Raw genomic sequence first — 16,213 nt, forward strand, 5'->3', positions numbered from 1 at the left:
AGCAGCATGATAACTTGAGAATGCAGCCATGGGCTAAATTGTAGCGGTAAAAAACATATCCTAAATCCATCTAAAAGTCGCATTCTTGTATCCACCAAATTGAGTCAAGATTGGTGCAATATGCCATAAATGTCTAACAATGAAAAACAGATATTTTCGCTAATAAAACTTAAGCTAAGCTTTAAGTTATTGAGAGATAAATTTAAAGATTTTAAAATATGACAGTATATAGTCAGTATATAATTGAAAATTTAATGTACGTTCATAAAAACATTTCTAAATTTAAGACAAAATGTACTGCAATAATTTCAAGAAGTAAGAACAAACTTACAGTGCAATATACTAGGTTACATAATATTCATAATTCTTTTAAAGTAAATTGCATACGATTTTACAATAAATTACCCATTGACATCTTGGAGATGTCTCTTAAAATGTTCAAAGTTTGTATTAAACGTAAACTTATAGAAAAGTTCTATTATAATATAAAGGACTACGTAATCGATGAAATAGCTTGGGTGTGAATTATTGCTCTTATAATAATTTTAAATGACAATGTGAGATGGTGATAACAAAAAAAACACTCGGCTAAGCTAGTTGTGGGCTACTGCTTAGACCAGGATGCGTTTGGAACCCTCGTAGCTTTAGTTTCAAGTTAACGAATATAGTTATCGCCATCATCTCACTACCGTGTACTTCTCAAGTTATGTACGAATCAAAAGTGCCACCCACTTGAATAAAGATATTTTTTGACTTTGACTTTGCTCAATTTTTAATGTGACTTTGCTTGCGTTTCATGGAATTCTGTAAAGCAACGCCTGCTTCCATCCATTAGACACTGTTGCCATTACAATACACTTATCTGTGTCTCAGCAATTCCTGGAGCCCCTGCTGCCGACTGCGGCGGCCACTGAAGCGGCCGCTGCCGCTGAACGAGCGGCGCACGAGAAAGCTGCTTCCATAAGAACTGCCCCTTTGAAAGTCAACCTTGCCATTGAGGTATAGAAAGACTGATAACTAATGGTTAGGGTTTCGGCCTCCCTTTGTTTAAATATCACTGCAATATCACACATGCTTTAACGGCGAAGGAAAACATATAAAACCTCACACTCTTTAATCATCGTCTTAACGATACAAATCATTAAGTAGGGATATAAATAATAATAGTACTAAATTTATTTAATTCATAATGGTGAAGAAATTACAAATACGAATTTTATATTATTCATCTAAAATACAGTCTCTTTATCAATTGATGCAAAATATAATAAATTATTGATATAGACAGATCTCAAATGTGTGATTTATTGATAATGCTATTTTTATATTACTGAAGTACTTATAATTTTATTATTTTAGGTTCATGCTCCAGTTTTCCTATTACCTCAAAAGCCCTCGTCGCCGAACTTATTGGTTCTAAACATGGGTAAGGTCTTGATTTTTTTACATTTATTTTTGTTCCTTAGAGTTATGTAGAGCTAGATAAATGAGAGCTGGTAAATGTTTTCGTCCGGTTTTTTGTTTAGCAATATAGTGATAACGACAAAGACACCGGGAGGTATCTTCGCATCGTTCGAATCCATCAAAAGTTTAATTATTTACCGACTTTATAAAATTATTGTAATAATGGTTTTTTGGTGATGAACATGAAGTATTTATGTATATTATTCATAAAAATATTACACAAGCTACGCTTACTTTGGGGCTAGCCATGTATTTATTTATTCATGTAACTCTGAATATATTAAACTATTTCATTGTGTTTCATAGGGGACTTGCTCATTGAGAATTTCTTCAAGACTGTGAACGCAAGCATAGAAGCGACCAATCCAGTACTGAGTCCAGTGATCGACAACGTGCTGATAAAGCATGTAAATATCACGCTTTCACGAGCTGTGATGACTTTGGCTGGCACTCTTGAAGTACAGGTTTGGCTGAAAAAGTTTTTACATTTTACCTAGGTGATCCTCCATGGCTTTACATTACTAAAAGAAACAGGATCTATGATGACATATAAAGGATATGTAAAAATCGTCCTTTTTCTTAATAACTAACAATTAATATACCCATCTACAAACGGTTCGGCCTTCTAATATTATCTCGTGAAAATAATGTTGGCCCAACGAGATTCGATGATTTGCATGTTTTGTGTTTGTATTTGTTTTTTAGTACCGAAAGTGGAGTCGGAAGTCCCTACTTCTGGTTGGACTTAGACTCTACTTTGGGTGGCCGAGTCGAATCCCTAAAACCCCTACCTATTACTTTTCTAAGTTAGGTGCGTTTTAAGCAATTAAAATATAACTTTCTATAAAAAACAAGGTGAAGGAAAACAACGTGCATGCCTGAGAGTTCGCCATAATGTTCTTGAAGGTGTGTGGAGCAAACTAATCTGCACTGGACCAGCGTGATGGACTACGGCTTTAACTCCTTGTCATTCTGGGAGGAGACACGTGCACTGTAGTGGGCCGGTGATTCGTTGATATGTTGATGTTGATGATGATGATGATGATGATGATGATATTTGTGATTGTATGTTTGTAGTTATATTCTAAAATTCTGGAAAATGTAAAGTACAAGAAATTTTATAATGTACAAATCATTTTAGGAGCCCATCTTGGAGCCGATTTCCGTGAACTGCGATTTAAAAAGAGCTGTCAGTTACACTCAAGTGGCGAACACGAGCGCGTATAGAGATTTACTGCTTTGCGAGGCTGACATCGTCATGGACACCGTGTCCCTGAACCTTGGCCAGAAGGACTTGGCCACAGTTCTAGCTGTATGGAGCGACAATCTTAGCGAAGGACATTATATTAGTAAGTGACTGCAAACATGCTACTGGTCTGAGATCCGGTATTAGGAATTAATCCCCTTATCTGTAAGAATGATAGATATTTATTGATATATCGTGAATATGTTGCCTTGTTGTGTTGTGTGTAAATTGCGTACGGATACTATTAAATATTAAAAAAAAAAAATTATGAATTTTACTTCATTCTACTTCTTCTTTCTTAAATAACTTATGAGAATAAGTTATTTAAGAAAGTCTTTCACTAGATAAGAGATCATACCCAACAGAATTAAAAAAAGTTAAGGTTGAATTGCGTCGAAATTCACATCTTAAACCTAGGCAACCATGGATTGAATCAACTTTTGATTTAGGAAATCTAATACAGTTATTTGATTAAAATAATTTGATATAACATGAATTATTAAATAAATAATGAGAGTATATCAATAACATTTAATTACCTACTTAAACTTGACAATTCCACTGGTGCGTAGCCCCTCAATCCATTAGTGAAAGCATATAGCTATCACTAATGGATGGCTGGCTTGCTTGAATACTACTAAACCAAATCTTCAATTTTTGAGAATTAAAATACACGTTTTTATGTTTAATAAAGGATTAACATAAGCTTGAAATAACAAGTAGGGAAGACAATAAAAAAATTGGTTTGGTTGTTAATTTATAGAAGAATTTCTTATTGCAGGTAGCATAACACCCAGCTCTCCAGTAGAAATAGCGCCATCTGAAGCGACAGTTAAGAAACTGCAAGCATTTTTTGCTCAAGGAGAACCTGTAAGGAAGGAATCAGTTCTGAGGTGATTTAATATTAGTAATACTAAGTAGGTGTGTCTCTGTTGAATAATTCAATCTAAAACTTTCCAAAATGATGTTACGACATCATAGATGCTATATATAGTTGGGGTAAGAATTGGGTTGAGAGTTATTTTTCTAACGTAGTCTAATCATTTTGCCAGATTCTCTCTTGAAGGAGTGGAACTGAAACTATTCTCAGATATGGATGAAGTGTTAAGCTCACCAGTGCGCGACCTCAACCATGGCCTCGCCAAAGTGACGGCGGGAGAAGCTAACGTACATTTCGACTATTACTCGGACAGCAGTATCGAAGTGAAGGCCAGTTTGCAGAGCCTTCTTATTGAGGATATACGACCTGATACCACTATTGTTATCAGAAGGTATTGTATTAACATGAAAGCGTGAAAGTGCTTGTGAAAAAGTTATTTTTATTTTTTATCAAACCATTCATTTTAGGTTTTCTTAATTTTCTTCTTCTAAACACAATACATATACACATTCTGATAACTTATTTAAATCCATCTTCCTACAGATTCAACTCTTTTTTCAACTTGATAAAAATCAGTTCTTCCTATTCCAGAATTTTCGAATCTCAAGGCGGTGGTAGCCGCGCTGCCGGTGGGTTTTCAGTGGTTCGACCAGCTTTACTGGAAGCTTCCTTACGTCGATCTGCGCGCGCTGTGACTTTGGATGTAAGAGTGGAAAGAACGCGGCTTAATCTTTCTCTACCTTTCCTATTGCGGCTCGTGAAAAGCTTACTAGATGCGATGCCAGGTGAGAAAATATTCTCTCGATAGTTAAACTGACCTAATAATCAACTGAATTGAACATTCATCGTATCAACCCATTACCGGCCCACTACAGTGCACGGGTCTCCTCCCACAATGAGAAGGGGTTAAGGTCGTAATCCACCACGCTGGCCCAGTGTGGATTGGTAGATTCCACACACCTTTTGAGTACATAATGGAGAATTCTCAGGCATGCAGGTTTCCTAGCGAACAAGCACATAACTTAGAAAAGTTAGAGGTGCGTGCTGGGATTCGAACTCGGCTCCTGGTAAATTAAGTCGAAGTCCTACCCAATAGACTATCACCGCTTCATTGAACATTATTATCTATCAAATAAAAAATCTATATATAGCATGCCTTTACTGAGGTATTATTTCGTCAGTGATACAAGCAATACAAATTGTTTTAAATAAATTCATTTTCTTGGATTGATAATTTTTAACGAGACTGTTGTTTTGAATGATACTTAGCTGTTTAACTGATTCTAACTGGTACCTAATGGACTATATAAAAATTATTTTTCTAAAGGGGACAAGACATTAGAAGGCGGTGTGATTAACCATGGATACGTGGGCGACGCTCCAATACGCTCAAATAATAACAGAGCAGCTAGATTCCCTAGCTCTAGCGATTCAACTAGCGGATATTATTCTACAGGTACAACTTAATTATTATGCAAAAGGTTTGAAATCTACAAGAACCAGAAACTCTAAATGAGTAACAACTTCTATGATAGGCATCAAAATTATTTGTTCCTGGCGCTTTACCATATGCGCCATCTCATTTAACTTATGCTTTATTGATGTTATGTTATAATTATGGGTTATGATTATGTATGCTTGATCTCGAGTTGAATTTAATAATTTATTACTTAATTAACCAGTATTCAGATATCAACTACAAAATCTACGATCTTTTTCTGACAACCCTTAGAATATCCCTGCTAGTCACACACGATACTATAGTAAGTCCGTCAAATTTTAGCCTTCCCTCTGAAATTCGTAATTCCAAATCTCTAACAATCTTCAAAAGCAGATGGTTTTAATATTATCGCAAGAAGTTTGTGCAATAAAGACTTCTAAAAAAAACCAATTATAATTTCCTCCATTTCAGCAACCTCAATATCAGAAGATATGCCAAGCTTATCTATATCCGTACAATGTCGTCAGCCTGAAGTCATGTTCTTTACTGATTTAATGAAAACCGAAGGTCACGCATTATTACTACGTACAGAACTCCTTATTGACTACTCTAGTCATTCAAAAACTGAAAGCCTAGTTATATCTCTGGCTGGTCTTCAAGTAATGTCAAAATTGCAATCTAAATTGAAGAATTTGCCGCCGCAATTAGTTCTAAAGCCGTGTGATTTAGAGTTCTCTAAAAGTTTCAAGAATGTTGAAGAGGGAATTATGGTACGTCTCTCCGTTTCGGAGGTTGATGTCCATATAGCTGCTACTACTGTGCATACTGTTATGGGTAAGTCAAACCAAGATCTTGCTATAACAAGAACTTACAACCTGAAGAACAAAGGGCTTATTTACCTTGATTCACGCTCGTCTGTACTCAAGCTAGCCAGTTAACTTAGATTCTATACACTTATCAGCAACAGTAATAATTTTTACATGCACCTTAGATGTAATTGCTTGATTAATAGGTAGTTCTTAACATTCCTGTCGCACGCCATTAAGGTCCTGTTCAGAATAAACAGCAGCAACAGCAATAATGGTTGTACCAGCAAAAATTTGGACATAGACGTACTTGCAATTTAAATTCATAATATATTTGTTTGGGCATTAAGTACTTACCATCGTTTGTTGCGTTTTAGATATTATAGAAGAAATAACAACAGAACTGATGATTCCTGACGAGAAGGATTTGTTCAACTTTGCCACCTACAACCCCCGGTCAGAGAAACAAGACGAAGATCTCTGGTTACCTAAAAAGTTGACTCCCTACGTTGGTTTCCACGCCGAGGATAGCTACATCCAGCCAAAGTTTCCAAATCTTAATCCATCTGAGACTTTCGTGATAACTATACCAGTTGTTCGGTTGACCTTCGAGATTGAACACACTGTTAGAATTCCTGTTTTGTTAGTTAAGGTAAATAAAATTTCGTTATTTCCACTCAAATCAACAAAATTCAGCATTTCAGTCATATAAATACTATTATACATTTAATTTGCGTTCAATGTAAGCATTCAAGCATGTGGTACCCATGAACACCTGCTGGGCTATTCTGTATCTCTGTTAACGCCAAAATTAACTAGCCACTGTGGGAAGTTGCCATCAAATTATGTACATACCATTATTATACATTACGCAATGATATCTGCCCACTGTGTTAAATGAACTCAGATGGAAACTTAGGTTTTAGAATGCAAAATATAGAATGAATAGGTTATTTGGTAGATTTAATAGGTTAGTCTGGTTGACTGGTATGCCTGCAGAATCGGCCTGCTGCGCTGGGTGCCAGTTTATCAGAGGAACACCGGAGATATGTTATAATTAAAACACTGCAGAAGGAGGCTTATCCTGCGTAACAATGTAAAGACTATAACTTCCCTTTATGATGCCATTGAGAAACCGGTTTTTGGACAGCTACTTTATAAGTAATAATAACTACAGTTACACTTCAAATGAAATCATAGTTTAATCACAAATATTGATGAGCGAAGTATTAAATTGTTCATTTTCGGAATTTTTGGTACTCAGTTTTTGATTGATAAATGTTTAAGATTTTATAAAATAACTAGCTGTTGCCCGCTTTGTTCATCCGTGTTTTCTGGGAAAATAAGTAGCCTATGTTATTTTCTGTCCTTTCAATTCAACTCTATGCTAAATGGGCGTGAAGGAAGGACAAACAAACGACAAATAAATAAATAAATACTTTCGCACGTAAGGATAATATACTTGTACTTGTAGTACAAGTAAGGATTGAGCTCTGTTACCCTACTAATTTTATAAATGTGAAAGTGTGGATGTTTGTTACTAAATCACGCAATAACAGCTAAGCTTGGAGCTGGATTTGGATGAAATTTGGCATGAATTTAGCCTTTGACATGGAAAAGAACATAGGCTACCTTTTATCCCGATTTCTTAACTAAGCCGCGGGCAGACAGCTTTGAAATTTGGTTTGCATGTCACCTATGCTATGGAAAAGGGCATATATTTTATATACTCTCTATACCGATCTCTCAAATAGTTCCCGTGATGGGATTAAAAATTATTAACGAACGAAGATTTAGAAACAATTCTAAAGTCCACGCAGACGAAGTCGTGGGCAAAAGCTAGTAATTATCATATATAGTCCGCAAGAAAGGCCCGAATTAAGTATGTACTGTTTTACAGCTCTCAGCCGAGATATCTTTACATGATTGGTCGCGACAATTGCATGGAGGAGGATCGCTTAGTGCACTAGCGAGAGCCTACAATGAACGCCTGGATGCGTGGGAGCCGCTGCTTGAGCCAGTAATGCAGGACAATATCCAGAGGCCTTGGGAAATCACTGCTACTCTCTTTCAGGTTTGTCCTCGTCCCACATCTGTTATCAAATATGATGTTTCATACATTTTAATTTCCTATGTGATCATATTGTTTATAGTATTAGTACTACAATCAAATTGCATCTGAACAAAACTTGACAATCAAATACATCGATAAATTCTTTTACTAAATTCTTTACTTTCAGGCGAAAGCATATCCAATGTCCTCACAGCTTGACACTAAAAAGCAAGAGAACACAATGTGTGACACTATCCCTGCAGAGCCAATACGAAAAACTAAAAAGAAAAACGAATTTGAATCAGAAACATCTGCCGATGAAGCAGATACGGACAACGAAATGGTTTTTATAAAGAATCCTCATGGGAAAGACAGCAAATCTTATAATGTCGACTTTAACGCGTGTAGTATGTCCTTCCTTAAGGCACTAGATATTGAAGAATCGGATTCGGACAATGAAAATGGAAAGGAAAAATTGTCTAATGCTCTAGGACACTTGTTTACCGAGTAAGTGTTACATTTACGCATATTAAATAGTCAACGTAAAATTTTAAATGCTAAACTTTTGGTACTTTTTTTTATAAAATTTAGTAGCGACTCGAGCATCGATGACTTAAGTAACGATGAAGATTCTTCAGCGCCAGAGCAGAGTGAAGTTGAGGCGAGTGAACGAGAAGATGAAGAGGAAGAGGATGAAATTGAGGGAAAGCCTGTAACTTATGTAGATGCAGAAGAAAAAAAGAAAGCCGATAACAAAAGTGTCACTGTTCAGGTAAATGTCTATTGTTGTTGATTGTAGAAAGTTGAAATTACTAAAATAATACAATATTAGTAAATAGTATTTGTGATATAGCTAAAAGTAAAAAAGTTTCATACGTATTTTGAATCTAAGATAATTTTAAATGTATTTTAGGAACCAGAAAGAGAAGACAGCGTAGAGTCATCTATAGAAGAATCTCGTCTTTGCACCTATGTAGCGCTTGAAGCGCGTTCACCGTTAAACATTACAGTAGCTCCTGCTGCTGTTCGAGCGTTACAAGCTCTGTCAAATGCAATATTAGATCGAACTGCTGCCGTCACTGCTATAGTTGCTGCCGAGAGTGGATTGCAGTTGATAAATGATATAGGTACTTATTTGTTATTAGAATCTTTGTCGTCAGAAGTCAATGTTATAGCATTTGCCATTTAAGTGGTTTGTATTCAAAGTTAATCTTTAAAATGTACTCTGGTAATAAATAAATGGAACTGGTATTCAGGTAGGGGTATACGTTATTTTACCATGTGCCTATTTTCGAAAAGTAATCGTAAAATGCTTTCATTCGTTCGTTTGCATTTTCAGTCAGGAAAATAATATCAATAAATGTATTGCAATCTCTGATATACATGAACACTTTTTTGGTTCTGCAGGTCCAGGATCGACAGTACATTTACGAACTCATGCTGAAACTGATCTAGCAGGTAACGATCGTGTATTAGCTGTGGCTGACTATGATCATTCCAGCCGACCAAGTACACCTGGTAAGTTCATAATCAAGAAGCGAATCATATGATTAAAGTTATAAGTTCCTTGATACGATTTAAAAGTTCAGATAGCAGAAATGCCCCGATTAACTCAAGATAATACAAAATTACAAAATTACCAAGTCTCGCAGACTTGAGTCTCCTGAACCTTCCTCGGCATCGTGCTTTTGTGGATGGTTGAGGATAATCATTCCTTGCTTAGTTTTATGAATATTTGTTTTAAGCTCAGCATTTATATTTTTTTTTGTTTCATAAACATGACGTTAAATATTCATTTTGTGTACTTGCATTGTTTTGTATGTGATAATATTTTAAATGTAAATGAGTATGATGTTTGTGTGCCTAATATATAAATAAATAAATATCCTGCCAAGCTGGGCGTGGAAGGTAATTTCAAATGTTTTATCTTAAAGGCTGTGACACTTCCGGAGCTGATCTGCTGGAAGAAGACGAAAAGGAATCTAAAAATGAAATGACTGATATTAGTGACGAATGGGACTGGTAAGTTTTTTTTTTCAGAGAGCCAAAAAATTATCAGTGTAAATTGAAGACTAATAAACAACTTATCCAAAGAGGTAAGTAAGTATAAAGGCAAGAAAATATTCGAACTACTTAGAGGTTTCGATGTTGTAATCAAGGTTTCATCAATAAAATGTAGCCCACGATATCGATTATAAGGATAGACACCATTGCACCCCAAAGTAAGTTTAAATTTAAAATGCATATACAAATTTTTAGATCCGACAGGATGTGAACCTGCAACTCTCTAGGAATCGCAGCCTGAGCGCTATTTAGTTACGGCTCTCCTACTGCCAATGCCGAAATAAATATATATGCCTTTTATATCAGGCTTATAGCGACTGTAACGCCATCTAGTACGAAACATTACAGTTTCGATCAAATTTTTCAAAGATCCATATTACAATGAGACGCGTTTACAACGAGAGATGACAAATTGCTTTTTTATAATTTTTATTAATGTTTTTACCTAGGCTAGGCTAGGCCTAGTACTAGGCCCACCTTCAAAGTCGTCATATATAAAGACGATATTTTTCAACACTAAATTGATAAATATTTAAATTTCAAAAACGCAACACGCATAATAAAGATTATTAATAAGACATTGAGAGAATCAGAAAATTAAACGCAAAAAAATCAGTAAATTACTTTTTTAATGATTGCGTGGTTCTTTGTAGACTATTATGACAAGACTAATATTTTTCCCATTTGCTGTTATAAATTGTTTGCTTTTTAATCCAATAAACGGTACCAGTGGGCTCAAAAATAAACTGTCTGCTTTAAAATGCATAAAAAAAAGAATTTATTTTGCTCGCTAGTTTTGAAGGGGGATTCCCCGCGAGCGCCGCGCCTGCAGGGACTGAGCGTGAGTCTCCGGGAGCTCCGCCCGTTGCCGCTGAACTGCTACGACGACTGACTGATCAAACTTTGTCCATTCGTCTGCATGATTTCGATCATCTTAATGTAAGTTACTTCGTATTAAAGCCTTCGTATTGATACCTTCTAGATAAAATGGAAAGGAAAACGTTTTGCTGGTATTACGAGACAACGATATACAGCGTCACAGCTAAGAACTCTGCAAATTTAACATCAGATTCTGAACTCTAAATCTCTCAATTTCTTCGAGTGAGACGTCAAATATCATTCATTTATTTGTTACTTGGCGGATGATGATGATTAGAGTTGAAAGAGAAAAATCCTTTCACTAAAAGGCTTTATCAGGTATTATGCTTTGGCATAGCTCTTCGTTATAATAAAACACGTAGACTTTACAAGTGTTTGTGAACTTAGGCCCACCAAATATAAAACGAAAATATTTGTAATAACAATATATTATCGTTATAGATTATATGCCCTCAACGCTCAGTGTCGAAGCTTCATGTGTTACATCCAAGTAAAAATGGGACCCGGTACTACCTTGTGGTGGAGAGGAATTCTAAATACAACAATAAAAAAATTATCGTCAGATCGCCGTTACAGGTAAAGTGGCAAAAAACTTTTGGTTTTGTACATTCAAAGTTTTTCTCTGTTAAGTTCTGAAAGATTCTTTTTTAGTTATTATTACAAGACCTTATTCTAGTCTTTCAATATCTTCAACAAAGGTTTGCCGATATAATTTGGTATATCTGAACTTTTGAAACATATCTTGACAATGGAATTCTAGGCATATCCACTGAATAGCGTTAGGTACCTCGCGACTGTGTCCGGAACAACTTTGTCATACATGATTTTATCGCAACTTTAAACGTTTACGCAGCGCACGCAGCGGAAGCTATCCAACACTGAGATCATCGCGTTCAAGTAAATAAACAAAAAAATAAAAAAAAAACTATTCAGGTTTATATATTAGTATAAGATAAAATAATGTAGAACTGAAACCTTTCTCCAGATCCGAAATGAAACATCGTACACCCTAGAGTTGCTCTACCGCCAATCAGACCTAGAAGCGGCCGGGGAAGAACCCGTAGGATCGGTTCGGAACCCATTCTGTGGGCTGCTGCGGTTGGCCGTGCTTGCACCTCATGACACTTACAACGTGCCGCTCTACGTCGCTTATCATTGCAAGCTTTTCTTACTGCCAACTAACTTTGAGTAAGTATTTTTCTGCCAACTAACCTTGAGTAAGCAGATGGCCCACCTGATGGTAAGTGAAAAACCATCGCCTATATACAGAGCAACATTTCGCAGGGCATGTCAAGAACTTGTTGCACAAAGATCTGTTATCAACCTGCGGCGTATGTTAGTCTCATGTGCCTGTAACTACACCGGCAACCACACTCTCCAGATCGGAACAAATCAATGCTACTTCGCAGCATAAATAGCGGTTGTACTTATCTTGACAAGAGAGGTCCGTCACAAAATGCTCTACTACTTTTCGGTTTATTTCTTTAATATAAGTTTTTTTTCTAAATTCCACTACAAGTTAACCTTTAATACGTAAATGGTGATGCAGTCTAGGATGGTAGCGGGCTAACCTGTTTGGGAGTATAGTAGTCATACCCCTAATCGGTTTCCACGCGAAATCGCACCGGAACACAAAATCGCTTTTTCGGTACGGTACGGTACGGTACGGCGGCACGTCTTTTTCGGTAGGGTGGTAACTAGTCACAGCCAAAGCCACCAGACCATACCAGAGAAAATTCAGAAATTATAAATTTCGAAATTTCCCAGCCCATGACTTAAATTAAAAAACGCTCACCGTTGCGTCAGGGAAACCTATTCATTTGGTCATGAATAAGCCACTTGAAGAAAATCCCGTGAGAAGTGCTAATGAAAATGTCAGAATACCCGATGACGAGAAAATTAGAAATGCTAGAATAAGTTCGTGTCGATATAAAAGCCTCGAGGTAAACTCAGTGAAAGTCACTAATTCAGTTACTCTTTTCACAGAAGCTATCAAGCAGCGACTCAAGGAATTTGGTGGATGGAACTAGTCAACGAACTGGGCAGTGCTCGCGATGTAGTGTGTCCTGCGATGGCCGATGACGATCCCAGAGTCTTCGCGATGAGAGTAGTTCCTGTTGAAGGTAAGCAAGAAGTGGCAATAGAAAACTGTCTGTTATGCTCTCTCATAAGATACGTTTCTCTATAGTATAAAATAGTTAACGGTCCGTTAAGCAGATAGAACACCTGATGGTAAGTTGAAAACCATCGCCTATAAACAGAGCAAGACTTCGCAGGGTATGCAAAGAATAGTCAAAGTCAAAGTCAAAGTCAAAAATATCTTTATTCAAGTAGGCCCATGGGTGGCACTTTTGATGCGTACATAAGAATTACACGGTAGTGAGATGATGGCGATAACCACATTCGTAAACTTCAAACTAAAGCTACGAGGGTTCCAAACGCGTCCTGGTCTAAGAAGAAGCCTTCAACAAACTTAGCCTTACATCAGCTTAAATCATACATCAGCTTGCATGTTAAACTATCTAAATTAAAAAGTGAAATAACCACCTTTGTTCTAATTTAATACGTAAGCAATTTGAACGGAGTGGCATTGATTTATCATACGTTGTTAGTTAATCATCATCCACCCATTAACGGCCCACTACAGCACACGGGTCTCCTCTCAGAATAAGAAGGGTTTAGGCCGTAGTCTACCACGATGTCCAAGTTTTGGTAGACTTCACACGCATTTGACAACATTATGAAGAACTCTCAGGCATACAGGTTTCCTCACAATTTTGTCCTTCACGATGCAAGTGTTATAAAAATTGCTTACCGGGTACTGGTATTGGTACGTGCCGGGGAACTCGGTCTCCGCGAAAGGAAAGCCGAAGCCACTAAGCTATCACCGCTTGATAGTTACTATAAATTATTTCCTTTTCTCTAACCTTTGTTACAGGTTGCCAATCCCAGAAAGTGTCTCGCTCTATACCAAACCTGCTAATCCGAATCCTGCCTCCACTGGGAGTTCACAACCGGCTACCACACGCTCTCCAGCTATCAGGAGGGCACGTAAAGGTCAGGGTTGAAGCTGGAGAACGGGCCCACGTGTACACGTTGCGACCGAATCAGTCTCACAAACTGACTTTAGAGATATACTATCTTGGATTGCCGTGGACTGGGACGTTTACGTATTCTCCAGGTAGGTAATCCATGTTATGTATGTTTATCAGGTTTTTAAATAAATAATAAATTGTTTATTTAGAAAATTGAGCGGATAACGATCTTCTCACATTATTGTTAGAATTGTATAAAAAAAAAAAAAAAATTTTACAAGGTCTCACCAAAACTCGAATTAAATGTTCCAAGATTGGTGAGTCCATTTAGCTCACAAACATGGTCAGTAAGAGTTTGAGCGCAGCCTTGTCAATAGCGACGATGTTTTCTTTCGTATAATGACATAAAAGTCATCTGTTCACTCTTCTGCAAACATCGGCGGCGAGCAACACCACAGCAAGCCCAACAACATTCTGAAGCCATTGTTATATTGCATCCTTTTGGTAAATAATTAAACCAAAGGCTTCCCGAATGGAAGTTTTGGGCAGTACGATTACCACAGCGTTATCTTAACTTCTTTAATTAATTGCACCTGAGTGCTCTACTTTCTCGCTCTATGTCATGTTCACATAGAGCGAGTATTGCATAGGTTTTTCTATGTATAGACTAGCACTTTCTTAAGCTTAGAGATAATCTGAAAACAAGTGGGCTCTTAATTCTTGTTGATTATTTTACACTTCCCCACTGTGTATATTTCACTTAGTAATGTTACTAAAATGGTTTACGAGATCAAAGATTGTTTTTTCCTGCATAAAATACTTGTGGTATCTGCCGCACGCACAGTAGCTCTTCCACCAATACCTCGTATGCTGTCTGCGATCAATGATGGCTAAACCTGATCTTTTTGTGTTTGCTGATGAATGTATGAAGACCATGCGCGAGTTTCTGGAGTATTGTGATCAGTAATTCTTTTAATTTGTCTTTTTTTTTCTTTTTCAAATCAACCCATTACCGGTCCACTACAGGGCACGGGTCTCCCACAGTGAGAAGGGTTTAAGGCCATAGTTCACCACGCTGGCTCAGTGCGGACTGGTGGACTTTTTAATATTGATTAATTGTTATGTTTTTCCTTTTTGTTGTGTTATTTTTTTTATTACTGTAATTGTCTTCTTGCCGTTCTAATTTATAATAATAATGAATAAACAAATAATAAATAAATCAAAGGCGTCCAATGACGCCAAGGCTCACTTTTTATCTCTCGTTTGTTTGAGCAGATATGACAGAGAAGACAATAAGCATGTCGACCGAGTGCGAGACGGAGGGCGGCAACAAAAGGCTCATCGTGCGCGCGCGCCTGCAGAGGGGGCCCAACTTGCGGCTGCTGCTGTACGCGCCGTGCTGGCTCATCAATAAGACGGGCCTGCCGTTGCAGATTAAGGTGACTGTTTGCTTTCATGTTTCATTCAATGCAAAAGATAAATAAAGTAACTTTGAGATCGACAAAATTAAAATAATTTGCAGAACTAAAATAAATAAAGCCTTTTTTGCTGATACATAGTATGTACAATGAATAAATGTAAATTATTAACTACTAATGTCTCGCACTTTAGTTTATTGTGATCGGCGAATCTTCTGACGCATAGGCAGGCATCCTCCAGGTGTTTCCAGGTGTCCCGGTTCCGATATCGTTATCTAACCTAACCCAACGCTTTCTTTGTCTACCCGTTTTCTTTTTTAGTCAACCCTAAGTTCCCATTCTGTCAAAGCTTCGGTCAATTTTTCGCGTTTCTCGCGAAGCATTTGGCCTTTGTACATCTACATTTTAACGTTTTGGTCAGGATGACAGCATCTTCAAGCTTAGTGATTCCTCTTTAGTCTTTGCACATCTTCCTATCTTTTCTAGTCAAGCCCAATATGAAGTCCTAATTTTTTGGAGGGTTTTTTGTGTTAGCGCCCTTGTTTGGCATCCGTAACTCAGGACAGGAAGTATGCAATGATTAAAGAGTTTTCACTTAGATGACATTGAATATTGGCTGTTTTTTTATCGTAGAACTGCACAGTTGTAAAATATATACTCATTTTTTTTTTACTTGTCTTATAATATAAACCTTGTTTCCATAACTTTTTAGTGTAAAGCGAAAAGATAAAAAAAAGTGTAATAAAAAAATTAAAAACAATCAAATAAACAGAGTAAGTAGATTTTTACTACTTTGTTTACAATTTAAAATAAACTTGAAGCTTATTAGTAACGAAAAGTTGGATTATGAGACATGTACGAAAAAATAAACTTTGGTTACTGGTTCCTGATTCGGTGGATAAACCTTATTGAGACTAGCAAAAAAGC

General features: G+C 36.8%; 1 protein-coding gene across 1 annotated transcript in view; it reads left to right on the plus strand.

Annotated features, from left to right (window-relative positions):
- Positions 1-16,213, plus strand: part of LOC120629960 (vacuolar protein sorting-associated protein 13A-like) — a 50,258-nt gene that overhangs the window by 16,984 nt on the left and 17,061 nt on the right. Inside the window, exons 20-41 of the mRNA XM_039899055.1 lie at positions 874-999; positions 1,360-1,426; positions 1,771-1,928; positions 2,606-2,813; positions 3,492-3,603; positions 3,763-3,981; positions 4,182-4,375; positions 4,918-5,046; positions 5,503-5,865; positions 6,215-6,489; positions 7,738-7,911; positions 8,078-8,397; positions 8,482-8,662; positions 8,804-9,017; positions 9,298-9,408; positions 9,825-9,912; positions 10,749-10,893; positions 11,275-11,409; positions 11,819-12,021; positions 12,820-12,956; positions 13,772-14,014; positions 15,144-15,307. Of these exons, the coding sequence (XP_039754989.1) occupies positions 874-999; positions 1,360-1,426; positions 1,771-1,928; positions 2,606-2,813; positions 3,492-3,603; positions 3,763-3,981; positions 4,182-4,375; positions 4,918-5,046; positions 5,503-5,865; positions 6,215-6,489; positions 7,738-7,911; positions 8,078-8,397; positions 8,482-8,662; positions 8,804-9,017; positions 9,298-9,408; positions 9,825-9,912; positions 10,749-10,893; positions 11,275-11,409; positions 11,819-12,021; positions 12,820-12,956; positions 13,772-14,014; positions 15,144-15,307 (3,966 nt within the window). The remainder of the gene's footprint in view (positions 1-873; positions 1,000-1,359; positions 1,427-1,770; positions 1,929-2,605; positions 2,814-3,491; positions 3,604-3,762; positions 3,982-4,181; positions 4,376-4,917; positions 5,047-5,502; positions 5,866-6,214; positions 6,490-7,737; positions 7,912-8,077; positions 8,398-8,481; positions 8,663-8,803; positions 9,018-9,297; positions 9,409-9,824; positions 9,913-10,748; positions 10,894-11,274; positions 11,410-11,818; positions 12,022-12,819; positions 12,957-13,771; positions 14,015-15,143; positions 15,308-16,213) is intronic.

The sequence above is a fragment of the Pararge aegeria genome, chromosome 15 (assembly GCF_905163445.1).
Source record: "Pararge aegeria chromosome 15, ilParAegt1.1, whole genome shotgun sequence".
NCBI classification, from domain to species: Eukaryota; Metazoa; Arthropoda; class Insecta; order Lepidoptera; family Nymphalidae; genus Pararge; species Pararge aegeria.